The sequence below is a fragment of the Mobula hypostoma genome, chromosome 4, assembly GCF_963921235.1.
Source record: "Mobula hypostoma chromosome 4, sMobHyp1.1, whole genome shotgun sequence".
NCBI lineage: Eukaryota > Metazoa > Chordata > Chondrichthyes > Myliobatiformes > Myliobatidae > Mobula > Mobula hypostoma.
Window position 1 is genome coordinate 23,335,116 of NC_086100.1, and position 25,356 is coordinate 23,360,471.

Genomic DNA, 25,356 nt, shown 5'->3' on the forward strand with positions numbered 1-25,356 from the left:
AGAGACTTTAACCTGCTTGATATCTCCAGCATTTTCTATCTTTCATATTTAAGATTTTCAGCATCTATCATTATTTTTGGCTCCCCAACATATTGACATAGTTTGAAACAAAGTTCTCTTAAAAAGTTTGGAGTGATAGGAACTTGGACTGACTGACAGTGAAGATAGGTGGAACTATTAGCTTGGAGCCTCCTCCCAGTCCCACTGAATCCGCAGCTCAGCGTGAAACAGCGGAATACAGGAGTTGGCTGCAACTTGCAAGTGCGCAGGTTTGATTGAGGCTGCAGAATCCTGGTTGAACAAACTCCCCAGCCACACGCGCACAACTTCCAAAACTTCTTTGCCTTAAGTAAACTTGGTGCGCGCGTGCCCGTTGGTCTCGCGAGAGCGCGCCCCGGGCCGCTCGCCGCCCTGTCACTCACTCTCACAGTCGGTGGAGTTGTTGGAGTTGATCATGCATCCCTTCGGGCGCCGTATTCCCCCATTACTTGGGCTTTTAATAACGTTATTTCTAACAAACTCGTCGGCTTCAGAACAGTCGCGTATCCCGAACGGTGAGCAACTATGTGTATTTTTTTATTCTGTTTTAAAAGGAATAGCTCTTTGCTAGACCAAAAGTTTCTCAGAACGCACCTACGGAATAGATTTCCCAAATGGAAATTAGTTTAAATCCGGGATTCTTATAAATTGATAATGTTGATTTCCTATGGATTTATATTTAAATCGTGAAATCAGTATGTCATTTAATATTGTAATCTGCAGACTAAGTTTCATATTATTGATTCGCAATTTTCAAAACTCGACATAAAATTGAAGGATGAGATTAAACTTTTTATCCATTTTATTTTCCTACTAACTGCATTAAGTTTTTCTAAAAACTATTTTCCCAAGATAATATTAACTAGTTGACCATATTAACTAGTTGACCAAAATGGCCAATCGTCCCTAAAGACTTAAGTTACACTTAGAAAACGCTGGAGGATCTCGACAGAACAAACAGCTTTTATTGGGAAGGATAAACTGTCGACGTTTCGGGCCGGGACCCATCAAGTCTATGTGCTGTCTACGATGACTATTTATTCTTTCCATAGATACTGCCTGACCTGCTGAGTGCCTCCAGAATTTTTTATGTGTTACTGTGGATTTTCAGCATCTGCAGAACCTCTTGAGTTCTTAAAGACTTAAGTTTCTGTGTTTCTGTCCTAACCAGATAAACAGTTTTCCAAAGATAGAAAATGCAGTATCCAACACTGTGCTTACACAGAAGGAAGGAGGGATTTGTCTGCTGGGGATTTGCACTTCATCACACCTGATTAAGTCCAAGCGCTATGAGGTAGCAAGTTACTTTCATGTGGTCAGAAATGGAGTCTGCTGGGTTCATTAGCTTTCATCCTCAAATACTGTCTTTTTAAGACAGAAGTGTCTACTTCAGACAAAGAAATTATCCCGACTTACTCTTGGAAAGGACAATCAGCTGCACAGTCTACATGTAAAGTAGCACATATTAAGGCAGCTAAATATTTTGCTTGCCAAGTGAACCCAGTGTTTACTTGTGTGCTTGAAATTATAGTCTTTGCATTTTCTCTACTTTTGCCAGTTGAATATTCAGCTCAGATCAGTATAATTTTCTGCTTCCAGTCTACAGAAAGTGGTGGATACAGCCTGGTCCATCAAAGGATAAACCTCCCCACCATTGAGCAGATTTATAAGGAGCTCTGCCACAAGAAAGAAGCATCCATTATCAAGGACCCTCACACCCATGTTAATGCTCTCTTCTGGTACTATTGGGCAAGAGCTACAGGAGCCTTGAGTCCCACACCACCAGGTTCAGGAACAGTAATTATCCTGTAGCTATCAGGCTCCTGAATTAGCAAGGATAGGGTGGTGAATCTGTGGAATTCGTAGACACAGACTACTGTGGAGGAAAAGTCATTAGGTATATTTAAAGCGGAGGCTGATAGGATCTTGTTCAGTAAGGTCATCAAAGGTTATGTGAAGAAGGTGGAAAAATGGGGTTGAGTGGGATAATAAATCAACAGTGATGAAATGGCAGAGCAGACTCAATGGGCCAAATGGCCTAAATCTGCTCCTGTGTCTTATAATCCTCAAATTCACTCGCCTCAGCTCTGAACTGATCCACGACCGCAGACTCACTTTCAAGGGCTCTGCAACTCATGTTGAGTATGTTTTTATTTGCACTATTTGTCTTTATCCCATTGGTTGTTTGCCGGTCTTTATGTATAGTTTTACATAAATTTTATTTTATTTCTTTATTTTCCTGTACATGCCTGCAAAATAATGAATCTCGAGGTAGTATACGATGACATATATGTACTTTGATAAATTTACTTTGGTGGATTTGCAAGAGCACAGATAGCCACGTATGTACCCAATAAACTTCTGCTTAATTGGTTTGGGTTGAAGCACCTGGATATTCCTCATCTCAGTTGCCTTTGTCATAAGCGTTAAATCAAGTCCAGAGCAATGTTTCATAATTTTCTTAAGGACGTCACACAGAAATAAATTTGCTCCTCCATGATGTAACATAGCAGGAAACATCAGCCATGATCTTATTGAATGGTGGGACAGGCTCGATGGGCTGGATGGCCTGCTCCTGCTTCTATTTCTTATGTTCTTATGAAAGGTAATATTTGCCAGCAAACACTATCATATTCTCTGGAATAGAGAATACTCTGTGGAAGTTAATTAAGCTCGATTAAGTGATAACAGGACATTTTGAAAATAGGAACGGGACTGGAGAAGGTCAGTGTGGATTTATAACATGAAAATCTTGACAAATATATTCATTTTTAGAGTTGGAGCCAGTGGGATAGCTAAGTGAGGAACATTATGATGTGGCATATTTGCATATTCTGAAGCCTTCAGTAAGTTACCACATAAGATAATGAAAAACCAGTGGAATTGATGATATTGGGGGTTAATTTACTGCTGCAAATTGATGATTGAAAGCAGCAAAGGAAAAGTGAGTAATTTTCCAATTGAAAGTCTGTGACATGGGTGACTGTTGTTGCCAGATCTCGGTTTTTCACAGTTCATGTCACTCTTTTGGATGAAGGAGGAAATGCAATACCTTCAGCTTGCTGATGATGCCCATGGCAGTGTGAGCTGTGAGGAGAATCCAGGAAGGCAGCAGGTGGATATAGATGGGTCAAGTGAATGTCAGGAGCAAGACAGATGGAAAACAATATGGGGGGGCAGGCTGGGTGAATGTGACATCTTTGACTAAAGTAGAAAGAATTGTAAAGCAGACCAGTTATTACATGATAAGGTACTGAGAGACTTTGGGTTCAACAGGAGCTGGTTATCCTGCTAGCTGAATCCACGCTAACCTGCAAGCAGTTAGGAAGGCAATGGTATGTTTTCAAATCCTTTATTCTAAGAGTATTTGTGAATTAAGATTTGTTTGGATTTGCGTCAGTTAGGTAGAAAATTCATTGATCCCAAAGGAAATTACAGTATTGCAATAGCATTACAAGTGCACAAATATCAGAAGAGAAGTAAGAAAGAATAAGAAATAAGTTACCTCAAGTGTTCTAACGGGGGGGGGGGGATCATCGCTTCCCCAGCTATAGGTTGACTCATTATAGAGCCTAATGGCAGAGGGTGAGAATGACCTCACATAACGCTCTTTGGAGCAGCGCAGTTGTCTTAATCTATGACTAAAAGTGCTCCTGTGTTCAGCCAAGGTGGCACGCAGAGGGTGAGAAACATTGTCCAAGAATTGCCAGGATTTTCTGTAGGGTCCTTTGTTCTAGCACAGCCTCCAGTGTGTCCAGTTTGACACCTATAACAGAGCCAGTCTTTCTAATCAGTTTGTTGAGCCTGTTGGCATCAGCCGTGTTGATGCCATTATTCCAGCGTACCATTGCCTAGAAGGTTATAGTGGTGACAACAGACTGGTAGAACGTGTGAAGGAGAGGCCTCCGTACTCCATAGAACCTCAGTCTTCTCGGGAAGTAGAGGCAACTCTGGCTGTTCATGTACACAGCCTCTGAGTTGGTGCTCCACTCAAGTCTGTCATCCCAGTGCACCCCCAGATACTTGTAGGTCCTCACCACATCCACATCCTCACCATCAATAGTAACAGGGAGCAGTGCAGGCCTAGTCTTCGTAAAGTCCATCACCATCTCCTTTGTCTTACTGACATTGAACTGCAGATGATTCAGCTTATAGCATTTGACAAAGTTCTCCACCAGGGTCCTGCATTCATCCTCCCGTCCTCCCTTTATACACCCAACTATTGCTGAGTCATCAGAGAATTTCTGCAGATGACATGGCTCAGTGTTGTATTTAAAGTCCAAGGTATACAGGGTAAACAGAAAGGGAGCCAGTACAGTCCTTTGTGGGGTCTCAGTGCTGATTATATGCATGTCTGACACACAGCTCTGAAGTTGCACAAACTGTGGTCTGCCAATCAGATCGTCCCTTATCCAGGATACAATGGAAGTGCCAACCTGCATTGAACGGATTTTTCCCCCAGCAATGAAGGTTGCATGGTATTGAAGGCACTTGACAAATCAGAAAAAAATCCTCACAGAGCTGCCCTGCTTATCCAAATGGTAGGCTTTGTTAAGCAGGTAGATGACAACATCAACTCCAAAGTGCTCCTGATAGGCAAACTGCAGGGGATCGAGGGCTGGTCTGGCCAGGAGTCAGAGGTGAGCCAGGCCAGCCTCTCTAGGGTCTTAATGATGAGTGATGTCAGGGCGACTGGACAGTAGTTATTAAAAACTTTTAGTGGGCCCTTCTTGGGTACTGGGACCATACATGATATTTTCCACACAGTCAGAACCCTTTCCAGACAGCTGCTCAGCACACTCCTTCAGGATCTTGGGGTTCACACCATCCGGTCCCAGTGTTTTGTCATGTCTGAGTTTCCCCAGAACCCTTCTCACCTGCTCAGTAGTGAAGGTGAGTCCACGATGACTGCGGAGTTGGTGAAAGGTGGGGGCTCAGGGAGGTGAAGGTCAGGACACAAATCTAAACACAAAATCTAATGGCATTACAAATATTGCTTACACATATACCCTGAAGGTAGTTTTATAAACTAACTTTCGTTTTTAATTATATTGTGTATGAAACAATAATGCGAACATTAAACCACCAGAAAGATAAACCATCACTACCTCAGCTGCTGTTTTTAAACCTCTTCTGGTTAAGATGGCACTACTGAAAATGGGCGACAGCTTATTGGTGGTTCATAAAGCAAGAAATACAAGTAAATACTTTATCAGTAACACTTTTTCTGTGGAAAATTGTGGTAAACTCTAACCTCAAACAATGAAGAGCCAAGTGAAGGCGAATCTGACTTGAGGGTTGACTCATGCGAGTGCAAGAAGAAGTTGGGCCATACAAAGCAGAGGAAGGTTGGAGCAGAGAAGTTTCACTCTAAATTGAGGGTGGGGTTAGGTCAACCTAAATGCTGGGTTGATTTAGAAAGTTCAGATATGGGCCGGAATGTGGCGGTGGGTCCAGTCCCAGAGCATTTCAATACGACAGGGCCCAGGTCCTAGTGCGAGGGATGACCTGGTTTTTGGGCAAATTAAATACTGGGCTGGATGGAATGAAAAGGCTGGGTGTCGGGACCGGAGGCAAGGGTCGTGCCAGTTCTGCTGGCTGCTCACGATGGTACAGAGGCTGTGGCAGCTCTGGGCTTTGTGTTTGCAAGCTCAGTTTTGCCCCTCTGTGTGATGAAGTGAGTCTGAGGCTGTGGGCCTGCTTCAGCTGCTTTGGGTTTTCGTGTGAATGGACTCACTTTCATTCTGAATGCTGTTGCTTGCTTTTATTGTTTGCACAATTTGTGTTTCTTTCCTCTCTGTGCATTGAGCATTGGCCTTTTTTGTATAATTGGGTTCTTTTGGGCTTATTGTTTTGTGGCTGCCTCTAAGAAGATGAATCTCAAGGTTGTATAGTTTATACATACATTAATATTAAATGTACTTTAAACTTTTGAAACTTGTTTGACATCTCTATCATTCTCGACTCTAAATTTATGTGCTACTAGTAAGCAGTATTTGTCATCACATATATGTACTAATGCAGCTCTTCAGTGTGATAAGATTTTCTTCAGTAATCTTGGCAAACTTACCAATAAATTTCTCTGCTGCTTCATGATCAGCAGACACTTTATCAGCACAAATCTTTAAAAACTTAAAGCCCTGCATTTTCTTAAATTTCTGCAACCAACCTGCTGAATACCCACAATTACCTTCAATTTTCAGTTTGTCGTGATAGGTCTTTGCTTGTTTCAAGATCAGCATACCATTAAGTGGCATATTTCACTCTGACAGTAGCAAACCCACTCTTTCGATACACAATCGAGGTATTAATTTTTTTTCTTTTATGCAGCGTTTTTCTATTTTTCATTAACTTCTGTTCATTACATACGTGAGGTCACTTCTTAGAATCTTCCCAGTGCGTTGAGGAATTTTCCATTTGTGATGTCATGTCAGTACTCAAAAAAAAAGCAACTTGGGATTTTGGAGATCTTTGGATTTTGAAATTTCAGGTAAAGGATGCTCAAGCTGTACTGGCTAAAAGACTGCAGTAGATGTTTATGAGATGGATTTCGGGGAATGGGTGTGTCATGTGAGAAGAGATTAAGCAGACTATACAGTCTTAAATCCACAATTGGACATGATCTCATTGAAATGTACAGAATTTTTGAGGCTTGAAAGGATAACTGTGGAAGTGTTCTCATAACTGAGTTGTATTCTCTTTCATTACAGTATCTGTGTGTTTTGTATCTCAGTTCCATTCAGTTTCTTGGTATTTTTCATTTCCTCCAACTTAGCAGTTTGAAACTTATTTAATTTCTAATTTATTTGATTTATGATCTCTTTCATCAATACAAAACATTCATTCTTTCTCTCTCCAAAGATGCTGCCTGACTGCATATTTCCATATTCTGTTTCTATTTCAGAACATCCAGCTAAGTCGCTGTGAAATGCATAGATGCTTATTAAAATTCTAACATAATGGTAAGGCCCTCATTTTCACTTTCTTCAGTATAACTTTGGACAAACTTGGCCTAACCTTTGGAACTCTAGGGATTTATAGGATGCCAATGTGAGTTCAGCCAGATGTTGTTCGACTTCACTCGGGTATGGATAGGGGTATTAGGTCAGTGAGATGATGTCAGTGGAAAAGCATGAAGACAGGAAACAAATACTTGTTCGTTGCAAGCAAGTTTAGTCTCTAATCTTTTATTTTGAAAGATCCATTTAGTTGCTGCAAAAATCTTATTAAAATAGTAAATAAGGATTTACTGGATTTACCCGGCTTTATCAAAAAGAACAGGTACAGATGGCAGAGCTTTGCGGCAGTTTTCTCTGAGTTGGACAATCAACGTCAGTGCTACCTTTTCTTTTTCTTTTTCAATCTTTTTATTAATTTCAAAATACAGAAACAGATCATAGCCATAATACAAATAGAAGGAGATGTAATGTTACACTTAAAAAAAATTAATTGCAAAACCAAGTAGTGGAAATTAACAAAACTCCCAAACATGTAGAACTAATCACGGATAATACAAAATAAAAAAAAACTAGAAAAAAAAAGTGAAAAAGAAAAAAAATGAAACAAAAAAAAACCCATCCCCAAAGAGAAACAAAATTAATCAACTAACCTAAAAGACTTGGGCAAAACTAACAACTTAAAAATGGAAAAGAAGAAAACCTTAGTGTCGACGACTCCAATCCCCTCCAACAGCAGTACAGGGAGATAAAACAAGTTTGGAAATGATCAAATTACATCAAATGAAAATGCTGAATGAATGGCCTCCAAGTTTTTTCAAACTTAATAGAAGGGTCATAAACTGCACTTCTAATTTTCTCCAAATTCAAACACACCATAGTTTGTGAAAACCAATGAAATACAGTAGGAGGGTTGATCTCTTTCCAATTCAACTAAATGGACCTCCTAGCTATTAAAGTAAGAAATGCAATCATCCTTCGTGATGAAGAGGTTAAATTATTTAAGTCTATCATTGGTAGTCCAAAGATAGCAGTAATTGGATGAGGTTGTAAGTCTATATTTAGGACCGTTGAAATAATATCAAAAATATCTTTCCAATATTTCTCCAACAAGGGACATGACCAGAACATGTGGGTTAAAGAAGCTATCTCGGAATGACATCTGTCACATATTGGATTAATATAAGAGTAATAACGAGATAGTTTATCTTTGGACATATGAGCCCTGTGCTCTACTTTAAACTGTATCAACCTATGCTTAGCACATACAGAGGATGAATTCACCAACTGAAGAATTTTTTCCCATTTTTCAGTCGGTATATTAATCTCAAGTTCTCTTTCCCAGTCAGCTTTAATTTTATTAGAAGCATCAGGACATAGATTCATAATTATATTATATATAATTGCTACTACACTTTTCTGAGAGAGATTTAAATCTAAGATTTTTTCCAAAGTGTCCATTGGATATGGATGTGGAAAATTAGGAGAGACAGTAATTAAAAAGTTTCTAATCTGTAGATATCTAAAAAAGTGAGATCTGGGTAAGTTATATTTATTAGAGAGTTGATCAAAAGACATAAAACAGTTATCCAAGAATAAATCGCGAAAAGGTATTATACCTTTGGTTTTCCAATCAAAGTAAGCTTGATCCATCGTAGAAGGTTGAAAAAGAAAATTTGATATAATGGGACTTGCTAGAATAAATTGATTAAACCCAAAAAATCTTCGGAATTGAAACCATATACGTAAAGTATGCTTAACTATTGGGTTGTTCATTTGTTTATATGATTTAAAAGAAGTAAAAGGAAGTAAAGTTCCTAAAACCGAACCCAAGGAGAACCCTTGTAATCAATTAGATTCAAGATTTACCCAATGAGGGTTTAAAGATGCGTCCAAATCTTGTAACCAAAATTTTAAATATCGAATATTAATTGCCCAATAATAGAATCTAAAATTCGGGAGGGCAAGCCCCCCCCTCCTTTTTAGATTTCTGTAGATACCTTTTACCTAGGATTTTTATTCTGCCAAATATAAGAGGAAATTTTTGAATCTACGTTATCAAAAAAAGATTTTGGGATAAAAATTGGAACCGATTGGAATATATACAAAAATTTAGGCAAAATGATCATCTTAATAGCATTAATAGTGCTACCTTTTAATCAGGACGCTGATCGAGAATTTAAAGGCAGAGTTTTGCAGCAGTTTCGCTGAATTGAGGAGCGACCAATCAGCATGAAAGATTCATGAGAGAGGGCCAGTAAAAATCATTCAAGTGCAAACGGAGCGGCCATTCACATGAGTGTGCCAGTCTTTAGAGTGGCTTTGGCTTACCAGGCTTGGGCGAGGTAAAGCATCTTGTAAGTTACTCTCTCTCTCTCTGTTCTTATTTGTTCATTTCTCATATGTTAGGACTTAGTAGTTAAGTGAGAATGGCTCCAGGTTCTGCGCTTTGTACTGTGTGTGGGATGTGGGAGGTCTGGGAGACCTCCAGTCTCCTGGATAAACACATCTGCTTCAGGTGCACCGAGCTGCAATTCCTGAGAGAACGTATTAAGGAACTGGAGCTGCAGCTCGATAACCTTCGCCCCATACAGGAGAAGGGGGAGGTGATAACTACAGGAAGGTAGTCACCCGGAGGCTGCAGGAGACAGGTAATTGGGTGACAATCAGGAGAAGGAGGGGAAATGCACGACCAGTGCAGAGTAAACCGTTGACTGTCCCCCTCAATAATAAGTATACAACTTTAGGTACTATTGAGGGAGACTACCTCCCTTGTGGGGGGGGGGGGCGGGCGAGGAGAGCCACGGTGACCGGGTCTCTGGCACCAAGTCTGCTGCTGTGGCTGAGAAAAGCAGAGAGGTGAGGAGGACTGCAGTGTTCATAGGTGTTTCCTTATTTGGAGGAACGGGGCAAGCCTCTACGGGCATGATAGAGACATCCAGGTGGTATGTTGCCTCCTTGGTGTCAGGATCAGGGATGTCCTGATTAGGTCCATGGCATTCTCAAGGGCAAGGGTCTTGGTATGTATTGGCACCAATGACATAGAGAGATGAGGTGAGCAGGTTCTGAAGTGAGATTTTAGGGAGCTAGGTAGAAAGCTGAAAATCAGGGCCTCCAGGATTGCTGCCTGTGTCACATGCCAGTGAGGGTAAGAGTAGGATGATCTGGCACGTGAGTGCGTAGCAGAGGATCTGGTGCCCGGGGCAGGGGTTCAGATTTATGGATCATTGGGATCCCTTCTGGGGAAGGTAGGACTTGTACAAAAGGGACGGGTAATCCCTGAACTTGAGGGGGACCAATTTCCTTGCCAGCAGGTTGGCTTGATTTGTTCAGGTGGGTTTATACTAATTTGGCAGGGGGATGGGAATAAAGTGATGGTGCTGAAGATGAGGTAGTTGGTTTACAAACAGAGGCAACATGTAGTGAGACTCCTAGCAAAGAGAGGCTAATGATACGGCAGAATTGCAGTCCGCAGGATGAATTGCAACATAAGGGGCAGACAAAATGGATAAGGACAAATACAGGATTGACGGTGTTGTACTCGAATGCACACAGTATACAGAATAAGGTAGATGAACTTGTAGCACAGTTACAGATTGTATCTATGATGTGGACATCACTGAATCATGGCTGAAAAGAGATTATTGCTGAGAGTTTAATGACCAAGGATACACATTGTATCAAAAGGACGAGCAGAAAGGCAGGTGTACACCATCTGGTCTAAGTGACTTATCTATCTTTAGACCTTCCAGTTACTCTGTTGGTAAAAAATGAAATTAAATCATAAGGGAAAGGTGACATGGGGTTGGAAGATGGTGAATTATTATGGATAGAGTTAAGGAACTGCACGGGTAACAAGACCCCAATAGGAGTTGTATACAGACCCCAAGCAATAGTAAGGATCTGGTCTACAAATTATGAAGGTAGAAAGAAAATGCATGCCAAAAGAGTAATGTTACAATCATCATGAGGGATTTCAATATGCAAGTAGATGGGGAAAATCCAGTTGGTACTGGATTCCAAGAGGGGGAATGTCTAGAATGCTGATTGGATGGCTTCTTTGAGCAGCTCATGGTTGGGCCCACTATGGGATCAGCTGTTTTGGATTGGGTGTTATGCAATAACCAAAATTGATTCAAGAGCTTAAGGTAAAAGAACCCTTAGGGAAAGTGATCATAATTGATTAAAGTCACTCTGAAATTTGAGAAGAAGCTTAAGTGTGATGTATCAGTATTACAGAGGAGTAAAGGGAATTACAGAGGCTTCTGAGAGGAGTTGGCCAGAATTGATTGGAAAATGAACACTGCTAGGGATGATGGCAAAGCAGCAATGGCTGGAATTTCTGGAAGCAATTTGGAAGGCAGGGAATATATATCTATCCTAAGGAGGAAGAGGAATTCTAAAGGGAAGATGACACAACCGTGGAATTCAAATCCAACATAAAAGTCAGGAAGGGCGTATAGTAAAGCAAAGATTAGTGGGAAGTATTGGGAAGTTTTTAAAAATGAACAGAAGGCAACTAAAAAGTCATTAAGAAGGTAAAGATGGAATGCAAAAGTAAGCTAGCTGATAGTATTGAACAGGATACCAAAAGTTTCTTCAAATACATAAAGTGTAAAAGAGAGGAAAGAGTGGATATTGGACTGCTGGAAAATGATGCTGGAGAGGTAGTTATGAGGGACGAGGATAGGTGGGCCAACTGAACAAGTATTTTGCAGCTCTCTTCACTGTGGATTATACTAGCCGAATGGTGGAATTTCCAGGTGACGTGGATTATGAAAAGTCTGAAGTTTCCATAATGATGGGGAAAGTTCTTGGGAAACTGAAACATCTGAAGATAGAAAAGTCACCTGGACCAGATGGTGTATCCCAGAGTTCTGAAAGAGGTGGCTAAAGAGATTGTGGTGACGTTAGTAATGATCCTTCTTAAATCACTAGATTCTGGAATGGTTCCAGAAGACTGAAAAATTGCAAATGTCACTGCACTCTTAAGAAGGGAGAGAGGCAGAAGAAAGCAAATTATAGGCCAGTTCATCTGACCTCAATGGTTGGGAAGATTTTGGAGTCGATTATTAAGGACATGTTTTCGGGGTACTTGGAGGCACATGATAAAATAGGCCATAGTCAGCGTGGTTTCCTCAAGGGAACGTCCTGCCTGACAAATCTGTTGGAATTCTTTAAAGAAATAACGAGCAGGATAGACAAAGAGGAACCAGTTGATATTGTGTACTTGAATTTTCAGATAGCCTTTGACAAGGTACCACACATGAGGCTACTTAGCAAGCTATGAGTCCGTGGTATTACAGGAATGACTCTAGCATGGATAAAGCTGTGAATGATTGGCAGGAGGCTTAGAGTGCGTATAAAGGGAGCTTTTCTGGTTGGCTGCCGATGACTAGTGGTGTTCCACAGGGGTCTGTGTTGGGACCAATTCTTTTTACATTATATGTCCTTCCTAGCGTGTTGCACCAGACAGTCAGCCATTCTTGTCTGGCACATAGTGTCAGGATTGGTCTCCTTTCGGATTAACCGGGTCACGATATGAACGTTCCTGACTCGACCCGTGTTTTTTATGAGGCCGAGTGGCTAGCTCAATGCTCAACCCGGCACGGATGGAAAGCGTGCTCATGGGGTGGCCCGACTTGGATTCGAACTCGGGAACCTTCGCTCCGAAGTCCGGCGCTGGTGCCACGGCGCAACCAGCTGGCCGACATTATATGTCAATGATTTGGATGATGGAAGTGATGGCTTTGTTGCAAAGTCAGCAGATAATATGAAGATAGGTAGACGGGCAGGTAGTTTTGAGGAAGCAAAGAGTCTACAGAAGGACTTGGATAGATTAGGTGACTGGGCAAAGAAGTGTCAGGTGGAATACGGTGTCAGGAAGTGAATGGTCATGTACTTTGGTAGAAGTGAAAGTGTTGACTATTTTCTAGAGGGAGAGAAAATACAAAAAAAACAGAGGTATAAAGGGACTTGGGAGTCCTTGTGCAGGATTCCTTAAAAGTTAATTTGCAGATGAGTTTGTGGTGCAGAACGCAAATGTGATGTTAGCATTCATTTCAAGAGGACTAGAATATAAAAGAAAGGATGTAATGATGAGACTTTATAAAGTACTGTTGAGGCCTCACTTGGAATTTTATGAGCAGGTTTGGGCCTTTTATGTAAGAATAGATGTGCCGAAACAGGAGATGATTCAAAGGAGGTTCATGAAATGATTCCAAGATTGAATGGCTTGAAATATAAAGAGCTTTTGATGGCTCTGGACCTCTATTCACTGAAAATCAAAAGAAGGCGGTGTGTTCTAATGGAAAGCTATTGAATGGTGAAAGTCTTTGTTAGAGTGGATGTGGAGAGGATGTTTCCTATGGTGGGAGGTCTGAGACCAGAGGACAGAGCCTCAGAATAGAGGGGCATCCTTTTAGAACAGAGATCAGGAATTTCTTGAGCCAGGGAGTGGTGAATCTGTGAAATTCTTTGTCACAGGCAGCTGTGGAGGCCAAGTATTTTTGTATATTCAAGGCATAGGATGATATATTCTTGATTTGTCAGGGCATGAAGGGATAATGGGGGGACACAGGAGTTTGGGGCTGAGATGGAAAATGGATCAGCCTTGATGTATTGGCGGAGTTGACTTGATGAGCTAAATGAGCTAATTCTACTGCTGTATCTTATAGTATTATGGATATGTGGCCAAGTGGTTAAGGCATTCGACTACCGATCTGAAGGTCGTGAGTTCGAGCCCCAGCCGAGGCAACGTGTTGTGTTCTTGAGCAAGTCACTTAATCACACAGTGCTCTGTGGCGACACTAGTGCCAAGCTGTATGGGTCCTAATGCCCTTCCCTTGGACAACATCGGTGTCGTGGAGAGGGGAGACTTGCAGCATGGGCAACTGCCGGTCTTCCATACAAACTTGCCCAGGCCTGCGCCCTGGAGAGTGAAGACTTTCCAGGTGCAGGTCCATGGTCTCGCAAGACTAACGAATGCCTTTACTTTACCTTATGGATACTCTAGAACAAGGGTTCCCAACCTTCTTTATGCCTTGGAGTCTTACCGTTAACTAAGGGATCCATGGACTCCAGGTTTGGAACCCTGGCTGTAAAATATTTCCCTCCCAAATTTACATTTGATTAGTGAAGATTTTTTTTTATGACAAATTCCCAACGCATAAATGGAAACCCTAAAGTGAGAGCAAAAAGTACGATAAGCTCTTTTATTTTGTTGATCAGATGTAAAGAATTAGTGGAGATTGTTTAAAATATCAGTAGATTGTTTAAAATATCAGTTGATTGTTAGGGAAGACATTGGAGTTGGTGAGTGGTTGTTTATCTGACCAAAGCAAATAAGAAATAAAATCTTAAATCTTGAACTCCCTTACTCATATTTACATAAACGTACAGAGTTATATGCACTACCTATGTGTCAAATACCATTCAAAGTTTAAAATAGCTTCTTTTTGAATGCCTTTTTTGACTAGCTATTTGACTTCAGTTATGTATAGTCCAGGGGATGGAGGAAAGTAATAGGCTTGAGTGTAATTCTTTCAGGCAGGGCTGTAATTTGCCATCGGATGAGTGCCAACATGGAAAAATGATGCTTTGCCACAATGAATACCTGGATTCACCAATTGCAAATGTGTGGGAGTAACAGGATCCAGTAATTATAATAGCAATTCCTTTTCCAGTAATGGAGAGCATTTCTTAAATTGCAGACTGGAATATGAAACTGCAATTGCGGTATGAGCAGATACACTAATTGAAGAGTTGAAACAAAAAAAAAATTACATTCTTTTTCTGGGGGATGCATGTCAGTCACTGCACATAGGCTGACTTGTGTTTGTTAGGTGTCTAAAAGAAGTTGGTGTTCCTATAGAGATAGACTGAATTCTTGATGAGCTTTTAATCTGACAGGTCATTCTCCTTCAAATTGAAATAAAAATATTTGCACTTTTAAAGGATCTGCTGTACTCCCAAGGTATCCCAAACCATGCAACTGGCTGTGGAGGTAAGTCCCAGGCAAGCTTGAGAAAGCAAGTCTGGAAAATCCTTTCGGAGACATTTGAATGAGCAGGAGATCATAATGATTTCGAGTTAAAATAAAAATGTGTTCTTTGTGTAAGAAGTCTACTTAGGTTGAGATTTCATATTAAAGATGTTTGAATGCAAACAGTGTTTAGAAATTAGAAGTGTAAATTCATGTTAATTTTCGACTTCATTCATTTGATAACTCCATCTATAATTTACTAGTAACACACATCAAAGTTGCTGGTGAACGCAGCAGACCAGGCAGCATCTATAGGAAGAGGCGCAGTCGACGTTTCAGGCCGAGACCCTTCGTCAGGACTAACTGAAGGAAGAGTGAGTAAGGGATTTGAAAGCTGGAGGGGGAGGGGGAGATGCAAAATGATAGGAGAAGACAGGAGGGGGAGGGATAGAGCCGAGAGCTGGACAGGTGATAGGCAAAAGGGGATACGAGAGGATCATGGGACAGGAGGTCCGGGAAGAAAGATGGGGGGGGGTGACCCAGAGGATGGGCAAGAGGTATATTCAGAGGGACAGAGGGAGAAAAAGGAGAGTGAGAGAAAGAATGTGTGCATAAAAATGAGTAACAGCTGGGGTACGAGGGGGAGGTGGGGCCTAGCGGAAGTTAGAGAAGTCAATGTTCATGCCATCAGGTTGGAGGCTACCCAGATGGAATATAAGGTGTTGTTCCTCCAACCTGAGTGTGGCTTCATCTTTACGGTAGAGGAGGCCGTGGATAGACATGTCAGAATGGGAATGGGATGTGGAATTAAGATGTGTGGCCACTGGGAGATCCTGCTTTCTCTGGCGGACAGAGTACTGGGTCACCCCCCCCCATCTTTCTTCCCGGACCTCCTGTCCCATGATCCTCTCGTATCCTCTTTTGCCTATCACCTGTCCAGCTCTCGGCTCTATCCCTCCCCCTCCTGTCTTCTCCTATCATTTTGCATCTCCCCCTCCCCCTCCAGCTTTCAAATCCCTTACTCACTCTTCCTTCAGTTAGTCCTGACGAAGGGTCTCGGCCTGAAACGTCGACTGCGCCTCTTCCTATAGATGCTGCCTGGTCTGCTGCGTTCACCAGCAACTTTGATGTGTGTTACTAGTAAATTATAGATGGAGTTATCAAATGAATGAAGTCGAAAATTAACATGAATTTACACTTCTAATTTCTAAACACTGTTTGCATTCAAACATCTTTAATATGAAATCTCAACCTAAGTAGACTTCTTACACAAAGAACACATTTTTATTATAACTCGAAATCATTATGATCTCCTGCTCATTCAAATGTCTCCGAAAGGATTTTCCAGACTTGCTTTCTCAAGCTTGCCTGGGACTTACCTCCACAGCCAGTTGCATGGTTTGGGATACCTTGGGAGTACAGCAGATCCTTTAAAAGTGCAAATATTTTTATTTCAATTTGAAGGAGAATGACCTGTCAGATTAAAAGCTCATCAAGAATTCAGTCTATCTCTATAGGAACACCAACTTCTTTTAGACACCTAACAAACACAAGTCAGCCTATGTGCAGTGACTGACATGCATCCCCCAGAAAAAGAATGTAATTTTTTTTTTGTTTCAACTCTTCAATTAGTGTATCTGCTCATACCGCAATTGCAGTTTCATATTCCAGTCTGCAATTTAAGAAATGCTCTCCATTACTGGAAAAGGAATTGCTATTATAATTACTGGATCCTGTTACTCCCACACATTTGCAATTGGTGAATCCAGGTATTCATTGTGGCAAAGCATCATTTTTCCATGTTGGCACTCATCCGATGGCAAATTACAGCCCTGCCTGAAAGAATTACACTCAAGCCTATTACTTTCCTCCATCCCCTGGACTATACATAACTGAAGTCAAATAGCTAGTCAAAAAAGGCATTCAAAAAGAAGCTATTTTAAACTTTGAATGGTATTTGACACATAGGTAGTGCATATAACTCTGTACGTTTATGTAAATATGAGTAAGGGAGTTCAAGATTTAAGATTTTATTTCTTATTTGCTTTGGTCAGATAAACAACCACTCACCAACTCCAATTCTCTGGCGTACTCTGTCTGCCAGAGAAAGCAGGATCTCCCAGTGGCCACACATCTTAATTCCACATCCCATTCCCATTCTGACATGTCTATCCACGGCCTCCTCTACCGTAAAGATGAAGCCACACTCAGGTTGGAGGAACAACACCTTATATTCCATCTGGGTAGCCTCCAACCTGATGGCATGAACATTGACTTCTCTAACTTCCGCTAGGCCCCACCTCCCCCTCGTACCCCAGCTGTTACTCATTTTTATGCACACATTCTTTCTCTCACTCTCCTTTTTCTCCCTCTGTCCCTCTGAATATACCTCTTGCCCATCCTCTGGGTCACCCCCCCCCATCTTTCTTCCCGGACCTCCTGTCCCATGATCCTCTCGTATCCCCTTTTGCCTATCACCTGTCCAGCTCTCGGCTCTATCCCCCCCCCTCCTGTCTTCTCCTATCATTTTGCATCTCCCCCTCCCACTCCAGCTTTCAAATCCCTTACTCACTCTTCCTTCAGTTAGTCTTGATGAAGGGTCTCGGCCTGAAACGTCGACTGCGCCTCTTCCTATAGATGCTGCCTGGTCTGCTGTGTTCACCAGCAACTTTGATGTGTGTTGCTTGAATTTCCAGCATCTGCAGAATTCCTGTTGTTTTTGTTTATAATTTACTAGTGGTGGATTTTCTTCTAATTTCACCCACGTACCCTCAAAGATTCTTCCCAGTATATGTTTCCTGCCTTTTATTTAGCCCTTTAGTCTCATAATTCTGCGATGAACATTAAGACTTGGAAACTTAGTTGCCTTTAATGTATTGTGGTTAAAGTTTGGTCATTTCTTCCAGTGCATTATTGAAACAGACTTTAATGCCAGCTTCTTTGGGAAAGCTTTTCATACACTGGTGCATCCTCCAGTGATATTTTGGAACTAATCAAAAATACTGCGCAAGTGTTTTTATTTAAACATCTTCAAGTTCAGAGTTTTAATTTGCTAAAAAAAAGGCATTAAATTTACTTCATATTTTCTATCTTAATTTTTAATTAATTATATGGAATTGACGCTTTTACCAAGCAAAAAATAATAAAATATTTTGTGGTACAGCTTTTATATTTGTAGCAATTGTTTCCACTTGGTATGTGAAGGACTGTGTTTTTAATTTATGATTCAGGGCATGATTCAATTAATAAGCACCATGCAACATTGTTGTTCAAACTGTAACCAGATAAGCTTCCTCTGCTTCTCCTTTATTCCATGATCATTGCCTGCCTCTGGTTCTCCTCTTCCTTCCTTTTGTTCCATGGTCCACTATCTTCTTTAAGATTCCTTCCTCTGCAGCCCTTTCCCTCTTCCACATAACACCTCCCAGCTTCTGACTTCTTACACCCTCTCACACCCCCCTCCCATCCTCGCCTTGCCTGGTCTTATCTATCACTTGTCATCTTGTACTCCTCCGGTTCCTCTCACCTCATTATCCTGGCCTCTGTCCACTTCCTTACCAGTCTCGATGAAGGATCTCAGCCTGAAATGTTGATATTGCATTTCCCACCATAGATGCTGCCTGACTTGCTGAGTTCATTTGGCATTTTGTGTGTATTCCTCCAGATTTCCAACTTTGGCAGAATCTCGTGTCCACTAAATAAGTAACTGTGCTTTTGGACTCCAGAACTAAATCAGACAAGGAATTGATTGCAATTTAAGATGGATTCTCAAACCATTTTATTTGTGGAATATGAAGTTTGTTTTACTTGTACATTGGCCATAATTTTTACAACTTGACTGCATTTGTTTGTGGAGCAGACATGGATAAAATTTTAAATGGTAGGTCATCATAAATACATAAACCTTCACCCATCCATTATTATTAACAATCTTTCTATTAGATTCCCATTTTTCATATTCGTTTGTAACCAGTTACATCATTTTTTTACTATTTCCCCTGACCTTTTCCATAATTCTGCATTAAACAGAAAGTGCTTTTAAAAGACAGATCAGTTGAAAGCTGACTTGACTGTCAGGATGTTTACGCTGAACTATAAACTAACTCTCTTGTCAAAGGATCAAAGGTTCATTTTATTGTCAAAGTATGCATGTACAATACAACTCTGATATTTGACTTCTTCAGATAGCCATGAAATACAGAAAAGCCATGAGTGTTGATGCAAGACAAAAGCTTACCTCCCTCCCTGGCACAAAAAAGAAATGAAACAAAACTCTCAGACCCCAACCCCACCTCTTCCCTGCAGCAAAAAAAAACTGACAATAACAGTCCCCGATCCCCTCACTATGAGGAAAAAAAACAGCAGCAATACCAATCCTCATCCCCCTCACCCACAGCAAAAAAAATGTAGGATTTTTGGCTTCTAAATATTTCTGATTACTGTTGTCACTGTGATTACAATCCACAGTCAGGTATCAGTTCACCCTGTAATATTAAATCTGTTTCTCTTTCCTGAGATGCTGTCTGAAATGTGAAGTATTTGCAGCAATCTGTTTTTATTTAATTTCCAACATCTGAAATGTTTTTTTCTTCAAGGTTCCAACATTCATTTCTGTCAGTTTTCTGTAATCTACCTATGGGGCAGCACGGTGGCGTTGTGGTTAGCACAATATTTTATAGTGCAGGCAACCCAGGTTCAATTCCCGCTGCTGGCTTAAGAAGTTTATGTTCTCCCCATGACTGCGTGAGTTTCCTCTGGGTGCTCCAGTTTCCTCCCACAGTCCAAAAACCTATTGATTGGTAGGTTAATTGGTCATTGTAAATTGTCCCGTGGTTAATTTGGGGTTGTTGGGTGGCGTGACTCGATGGGCTGGAATGCCTGTTTCATGCTGTATCTCTATAAATTATACCTCATTCAGACAGCCTAGCATTGATTTTTTAAAACCTTTACAACCCTCACTGATCACCACCACTTATACCTCTCCTGGTCTCTACCCTATCACTCTCCTCCCTTTCCCTCCATCTTCCCCTCTCTATGAGTTAAAATTTTAAATATTTAATTTAAAAAACTACGATTTAAAATTTCTAACTGTTCCAGTTCTGATGGTCATCAACCTAAAGCCTTAACACTGTTTCTCACTGTAGATGTTTTCAGTTCTGCTGAATGTCTTCAGAATTCAGTTTTTGTCTTTTTTTTGAATTTAAAAAAAATAGGCTCCTGGCTACGCTAGTTGTTTGAAGGAGCTCTTCAGTTAGTTCCATTGCCTTAATCATATTTCAATTGGGAAGTTTACTATTGAATGAACTTAACTGCTTTAACTGGTGGTGTACTGAATCATAATCTGTTGCATCAGTTTTTAACAAATTGATTTTGCATCCTCAATTTACTAATAATTCCACAACTGGAACCTTTCATGACTTTCCTGACTGGGTTGAAATTCCCCTATTGTTGCTGGAAGGACAAGTGCATAATTCCCTGCACGTGGCGGCACAGAGAGATCAGTAGAGGTGTTGAAAAGGGCATATGGCAACACTTGCCTTCATTGGCAATACCACTGAATACACGAGTTGGGTCACCCATGTTGCAGTTGTACAAAACATTGGTTGTTGGGTTGAGATGTTCTTTGACTTTGGCAACTTAATTGCAAGCGTTTTGTCACCATACAAGGCGACATCATCAGTGCGTTGATAATTGTGGTGTGTCCTCCAAACACTTGGCCTTTAAATACTTACCAATCAGCTAAATGGTTGTCATTTCTGAAACTCATTTGTGACGTGGAGAGGAAATTTTGTCATTGATTGGTTGCACGGTGAACTTCATGCATTACAGTCAGGATTCTTGCCTGGATTGGCTGATAAATAGGATCGGGGTCCAAGTGTCTGTTTGTTCACGGAAAGCCACACTTCCAGGAAATCTCTTCCATGCACGTGTTTGATTGTGCCATGACTTTCAGGGATGCCCAGTCGAATTTGTGCCCCTCTTGATCTTCATGGGTACAGACCATGGAGAGTTGGTAATGCTTGTGGATAGTTTAAATTTTAGATTAGATTATGAGAACACTCAGTCCCCCTTTATTGTCATTTAGAAATGCATGCATTAAGAAATGATACGATGTTCCTCCAGAGTGATATCACAAAAAAAATGGACAAACCAAAGACTAACACTGACAAGACCACGTAATTATAACATATAGTTACAGCAGTGCAAAGCAATACCATAATTTGATAAAGAGCAGTCCATGGGCATGGTAAAAAAATAGTCTCAAAGTTCCGATCGACTCCCGATAGTCCCTGATAGCAGGCGGCAAAAGGGAGAAACTCTCCCTGCCATAAACCTCCAGGCGCCGACAACTGCCGATGCAGCACCCTGGAAGCACCCGAACACAGCTGACTCTGAGTCCGTCTGAAAACTTGGAGCCTCCGACCAGCCCTCCGACACTGAGCACCGAGCACCATCTCTGCGGAGTGCCTTGACCCTGCCCCGGCCGCTGAGCAACAAGCAAAGCAGAGGAATCGGGGCCTCCTCCTCCAGAGACTCTGGATCACACAGTAGCAGAGACAGCGAAGCAGGCATTTCAGAAGTTTCTCCAAATGTTCCTCCGTTCTCTCATGTCTGTCTCCATCACATCAGGATTGTGCACGGCACCCTACTTGACAGATTACAGATATCATTCACCGGAGTGGCCGCTGCGAGCTGCGTCGTGCTGCCATCTTCTCCTCCTCCTCCTTTTCTCCCGGTTTTGCCAACGTAATATTTGCTGTAATCCCTGTATTGGATTTCCGAATTATTTCTAAAACATTGTCTAGACAGCACTCGGAGTATTGTCTGCAGTTTTGGTTGCCATGTTATAGGATGTGATTAAGTTTGAGAGGGTGCAGAAAAGATTCAAAAGAGTTTTTCCAGGACTGGAGGGGTTGAATTGCAAGGAAAAATTGGTGAGGTGGTGATTGTTTTCTCTGGCGCAAGGGAATTTGAGGGGTGACCTGTTAGGAAGGAGGTAAGGTAGATTGTTTTCCCTGCGTCTGACAGTCTAAAACTAGGGGGCAATGGTTTAAGATGAAAAGGGAAAGATTTGCAAGGTATTTGAGAAGCAAGTTTTCCCATGCAGAGTGTGGTGGTTATATAGAATGAACTGGTAGAAGAGGTGATAGATACAGATACAATTACAGTGTTTCAAAGGCACTTGCAAAGTTACCATCATTGCCACAATCCTGATTGAGAAGTTGCAGAAACTGGACCTTCGTACCTCCCTCTGCAATTGGATCCTTGACTTCCTAACCAGAAGACCACCACCTATGTGGATTGGTGATAACATATCCTCCTCGCTGACAATCAACACTGGCGCACGTCAGGGGTGTGTGCTTAGCCCACTGCTCTACTCTCTATATACACATGACTGTGTGGCTAGGCATAGCTCAAATACCATCTATAAATTTGCTGACGATACAACCGTTGTTGGTACAATCTCAGGTGGTGACGAGAGGGCGTACAGGAGTGAGATATGCCAACTGGTGTAGTGGTGCCACAGCAACAACTTGGCACTCATTGTCAGAAGGACGAAAGAGCTGATTGTGAAATTCAGGAAGGGTAAGATGAAGGAACACATACCAATCCTCATAGAGAGATCAGAAGTGGAGAGAGTGAGCAGCTTCAAGTTCCTGGATGTCAAGATCTCTGAGGATCTAACCTGGTCCCAACATATTGATGTAGTTATAAAGAAGGCAAGACGGCAGCTATACTTCATTAGGAGTTTGAAGAAATTTGGCATGTCAACAAACACACTCAAAAACTTCTATAGATGTACCGTGGAGAGCATTCTGACAGGCTGCATCACTGTCTGGAATGGTGGGTGCTAATGCACAGGAGCAGAAGTAGCTGGAAATTTAGTCAGCTCCATCTTGGTTACTAGCCTACAAAGTACTCAGGACATCTTTAGGGTGCGGTGCCTCAGAAAGGCAGCGTCTATTATTAAGGACCTCCAGGACCCAGGGCATGCCCTTTTCTCACTGTTACCATCAAGTAGGAGGTACAGAAGCCTGAAGGCACACAGACAGCAATTCAGGAACAGCTTCTTCCCCTCTGCCATCTGATTCCTAAATGGACATTGAACCCTTGGACACTACCTCACTTTTTTAATATATAGTATTTCTGTTTTTCTGCACTTTTTAATCTTTTCAATATATGTATACTGTAATTGATTTAATATTATTTTTTATTTTCTTTATTTTTCTCTTCTATATTTTGTATTGCATTAAACTGCTGCTGCTAAATTAACAAATTTCATGTCACATTGCCGGTGATAATAAACTTGATTCTCATTCTGTACTGCTGCCACAGAACAGCAAACTTCATATGTGTCAGTTTTAATAAATCTGATTCTGATTGTGGATCATGTGTCTTCAGGAGTCAGTGGGGATGTTGCACTTCTTTAAGACATCGTTGAACACATCCTTGAATCTTTCTCGGCATCTGCCTGGTAATTGCCTCCCACAGCAAGATAAGTGCCTGATTAGTAATTTTGGTGAAAGACAGCACGTGCTCACACAGCCTCAATGTGCTGGCCTGAGAGAGGACACTGTTGTTGGTTTGCTTGTCCTTTCAGTGAACTTGAAGGATCTTGTGGAGACTGTGTTGATGATATTGCTGTGGTTTATTCCAAAACCAGCCACTAGACATGGTCTTTCTACCTTGAAATGGTAGAGACTAAGGGACACCCTCCTCAGATTCAGCTTCCCACAAAAGCAAGAGAGTGCGAAAGGTGGAGCAACATGTACAAAACGCTGGAGGAACTCCACGAGTCTGGCAGCGTCTATGGAAGGGAATAAACAGTTGATATTTTTGGTTGAGCCACTTCATCAGGATTGGAAAGGCAGGGGGCAGAAGCCAGGATCAGAAGGTGGGTACAGAGGAAAGCGTACAAGCTGCCAGCTGATGAGTGAGAGTCTGGGTGACCACATGGTCAATGAGTCAGAGGTCAACAAAGATCCCAGAAAGGGAGCAGTCAGAGAGGGTCTTACCTAATCTCTAGAAGAGAACATTTAAATTTCTTCAAGGTAGGCATTCTCTGAAGAGATTTTGCAGTGGAGCAGCAAGTCATAGATGAGATTCTGCAGATGCTGGAAGTCCTGAACAAGTTGGAGGTGGTAGCAGTCAACAGTTTTCTTTTGATAGGCAACGTGTGATTTATAGGTGATTTTGTGGACGCAGGAAATGAACTTGGATGGTAGTTTGCCTCCCAGCTGCCAGAGTCTGGGATGTTTCTGATCGCGTCCATGATATCCAGAAGTGGGAAGGAGAACAGCCAGAGGTCGTGGTACATATTGGTGCCAACGACATAGGCAGGAAAAGAGAGGAGGTCCTGAAAACAGACTACAGGGAGTTAGGAAGGAAGTTGAGAAGCAGGAATACAAAGGTAGTAATCTCGGGATTACTGCCTGTGCCACGTGACAGTGAGTATAGGAATAGAGTGAGGTGGAGGATGAATGTGTGTTTGAGAGATTGGAGCAGGGGGCAGGGATTTAGATTTCTGGATCATTGGGACCCCTTTTGGGGTAGGAGTGACTTGTACAAAAAGGACGGGTTGCACTTGAATCCCGGGGGACCAATATCCTGGCAGGGAGGTTTGCTAAGGCTTTTAAACTAGGATTGCTAGGGGGTGGGAACCAAACTGAGGAGACGGAGGAAGAGGTGGTTGCCTCACAAATAGAGAAAGCTTAGAGACAGTGCAAGAGGGAGGATAGGCAGGTGATAGAGAAGGGATGAGCTCAGACCGATGGTTTGAAATGTGTTTGTTTTAATGCAAGGAGTATTATATTATGCAAGGAGTGGATGAGCTTAGTGCGTGGATCAGTACTTGGAACTATGTTGTGGCCATTACAGTGTCTTGGATGGCTCAGGAGCAGGAATGGTTACTTCAAATGCCAGGCTTTAGATGTTTCAGGAAGGACAGGGTGGGAGGCAAAAGAGGTGGGAGCATGAAACTGTTGATCAGAGATAGTGCCACGGCTGTAGAAAAGGAGGAAGACATGGAGGGATTGTCTATGGAGTCTTCTGTGGGTGGAAGTTGGGAACAGGAAGGGGTCAATAACTCTACTGGGTGTTTTTTATAGACAACCTAATAGTAACAGGAACATCAAGGAGCAGATAGGGAGACAGATTCTGGAAAGGTGTAATAATAACAGGGTTGTTGTGGTTGGAGATTTTATTTCCCAAATATCAATTGGCATGTCCCTAGAGTGAGGGGTTTAGATGGCGTGGAGTTTGTTAGGTGTGTTCAGGAAGGATTTTTTTTTAATACTTTATTTTCAAAATTTTCAAAAAAAAACAATGAAATCAACAAGAACAGACAAGCTCAGACACGTATAAAAAAGAAATAAG

At 41.6% G+C, this 25,356-nt stretch overlaps 1 protein-coding gene across 3 annotated transcripts in view; it reads left to right on the top strand.

Moving 5' to 3' along the window:
- Positions 1 to 269: 269 nt before the first annotated feature.
- plod2 (procollagen-lysine, 2-oxoglutarate 5-dioxygenase 2) overlaps positions 270 to 25,356 on the top strand; it is a 228,934-nt gene continuing 203,847 nt past the window's right edge. For all 3 annotated transcript variants that reach the window (XM_063045397.1, XM_063045398.1, XM_063045401.1), the window contains exon 1: positions 270 to 554. In XM_063045397.1, the coding sequence (XP_062901467.1) occupies positions 455 to 554 (100 nt within the window). In that variant the 5' untranslated portion in view covers positions 270 to 454. The remainder of the gene's footprint in view (positions 555 to 25,356) is intronic.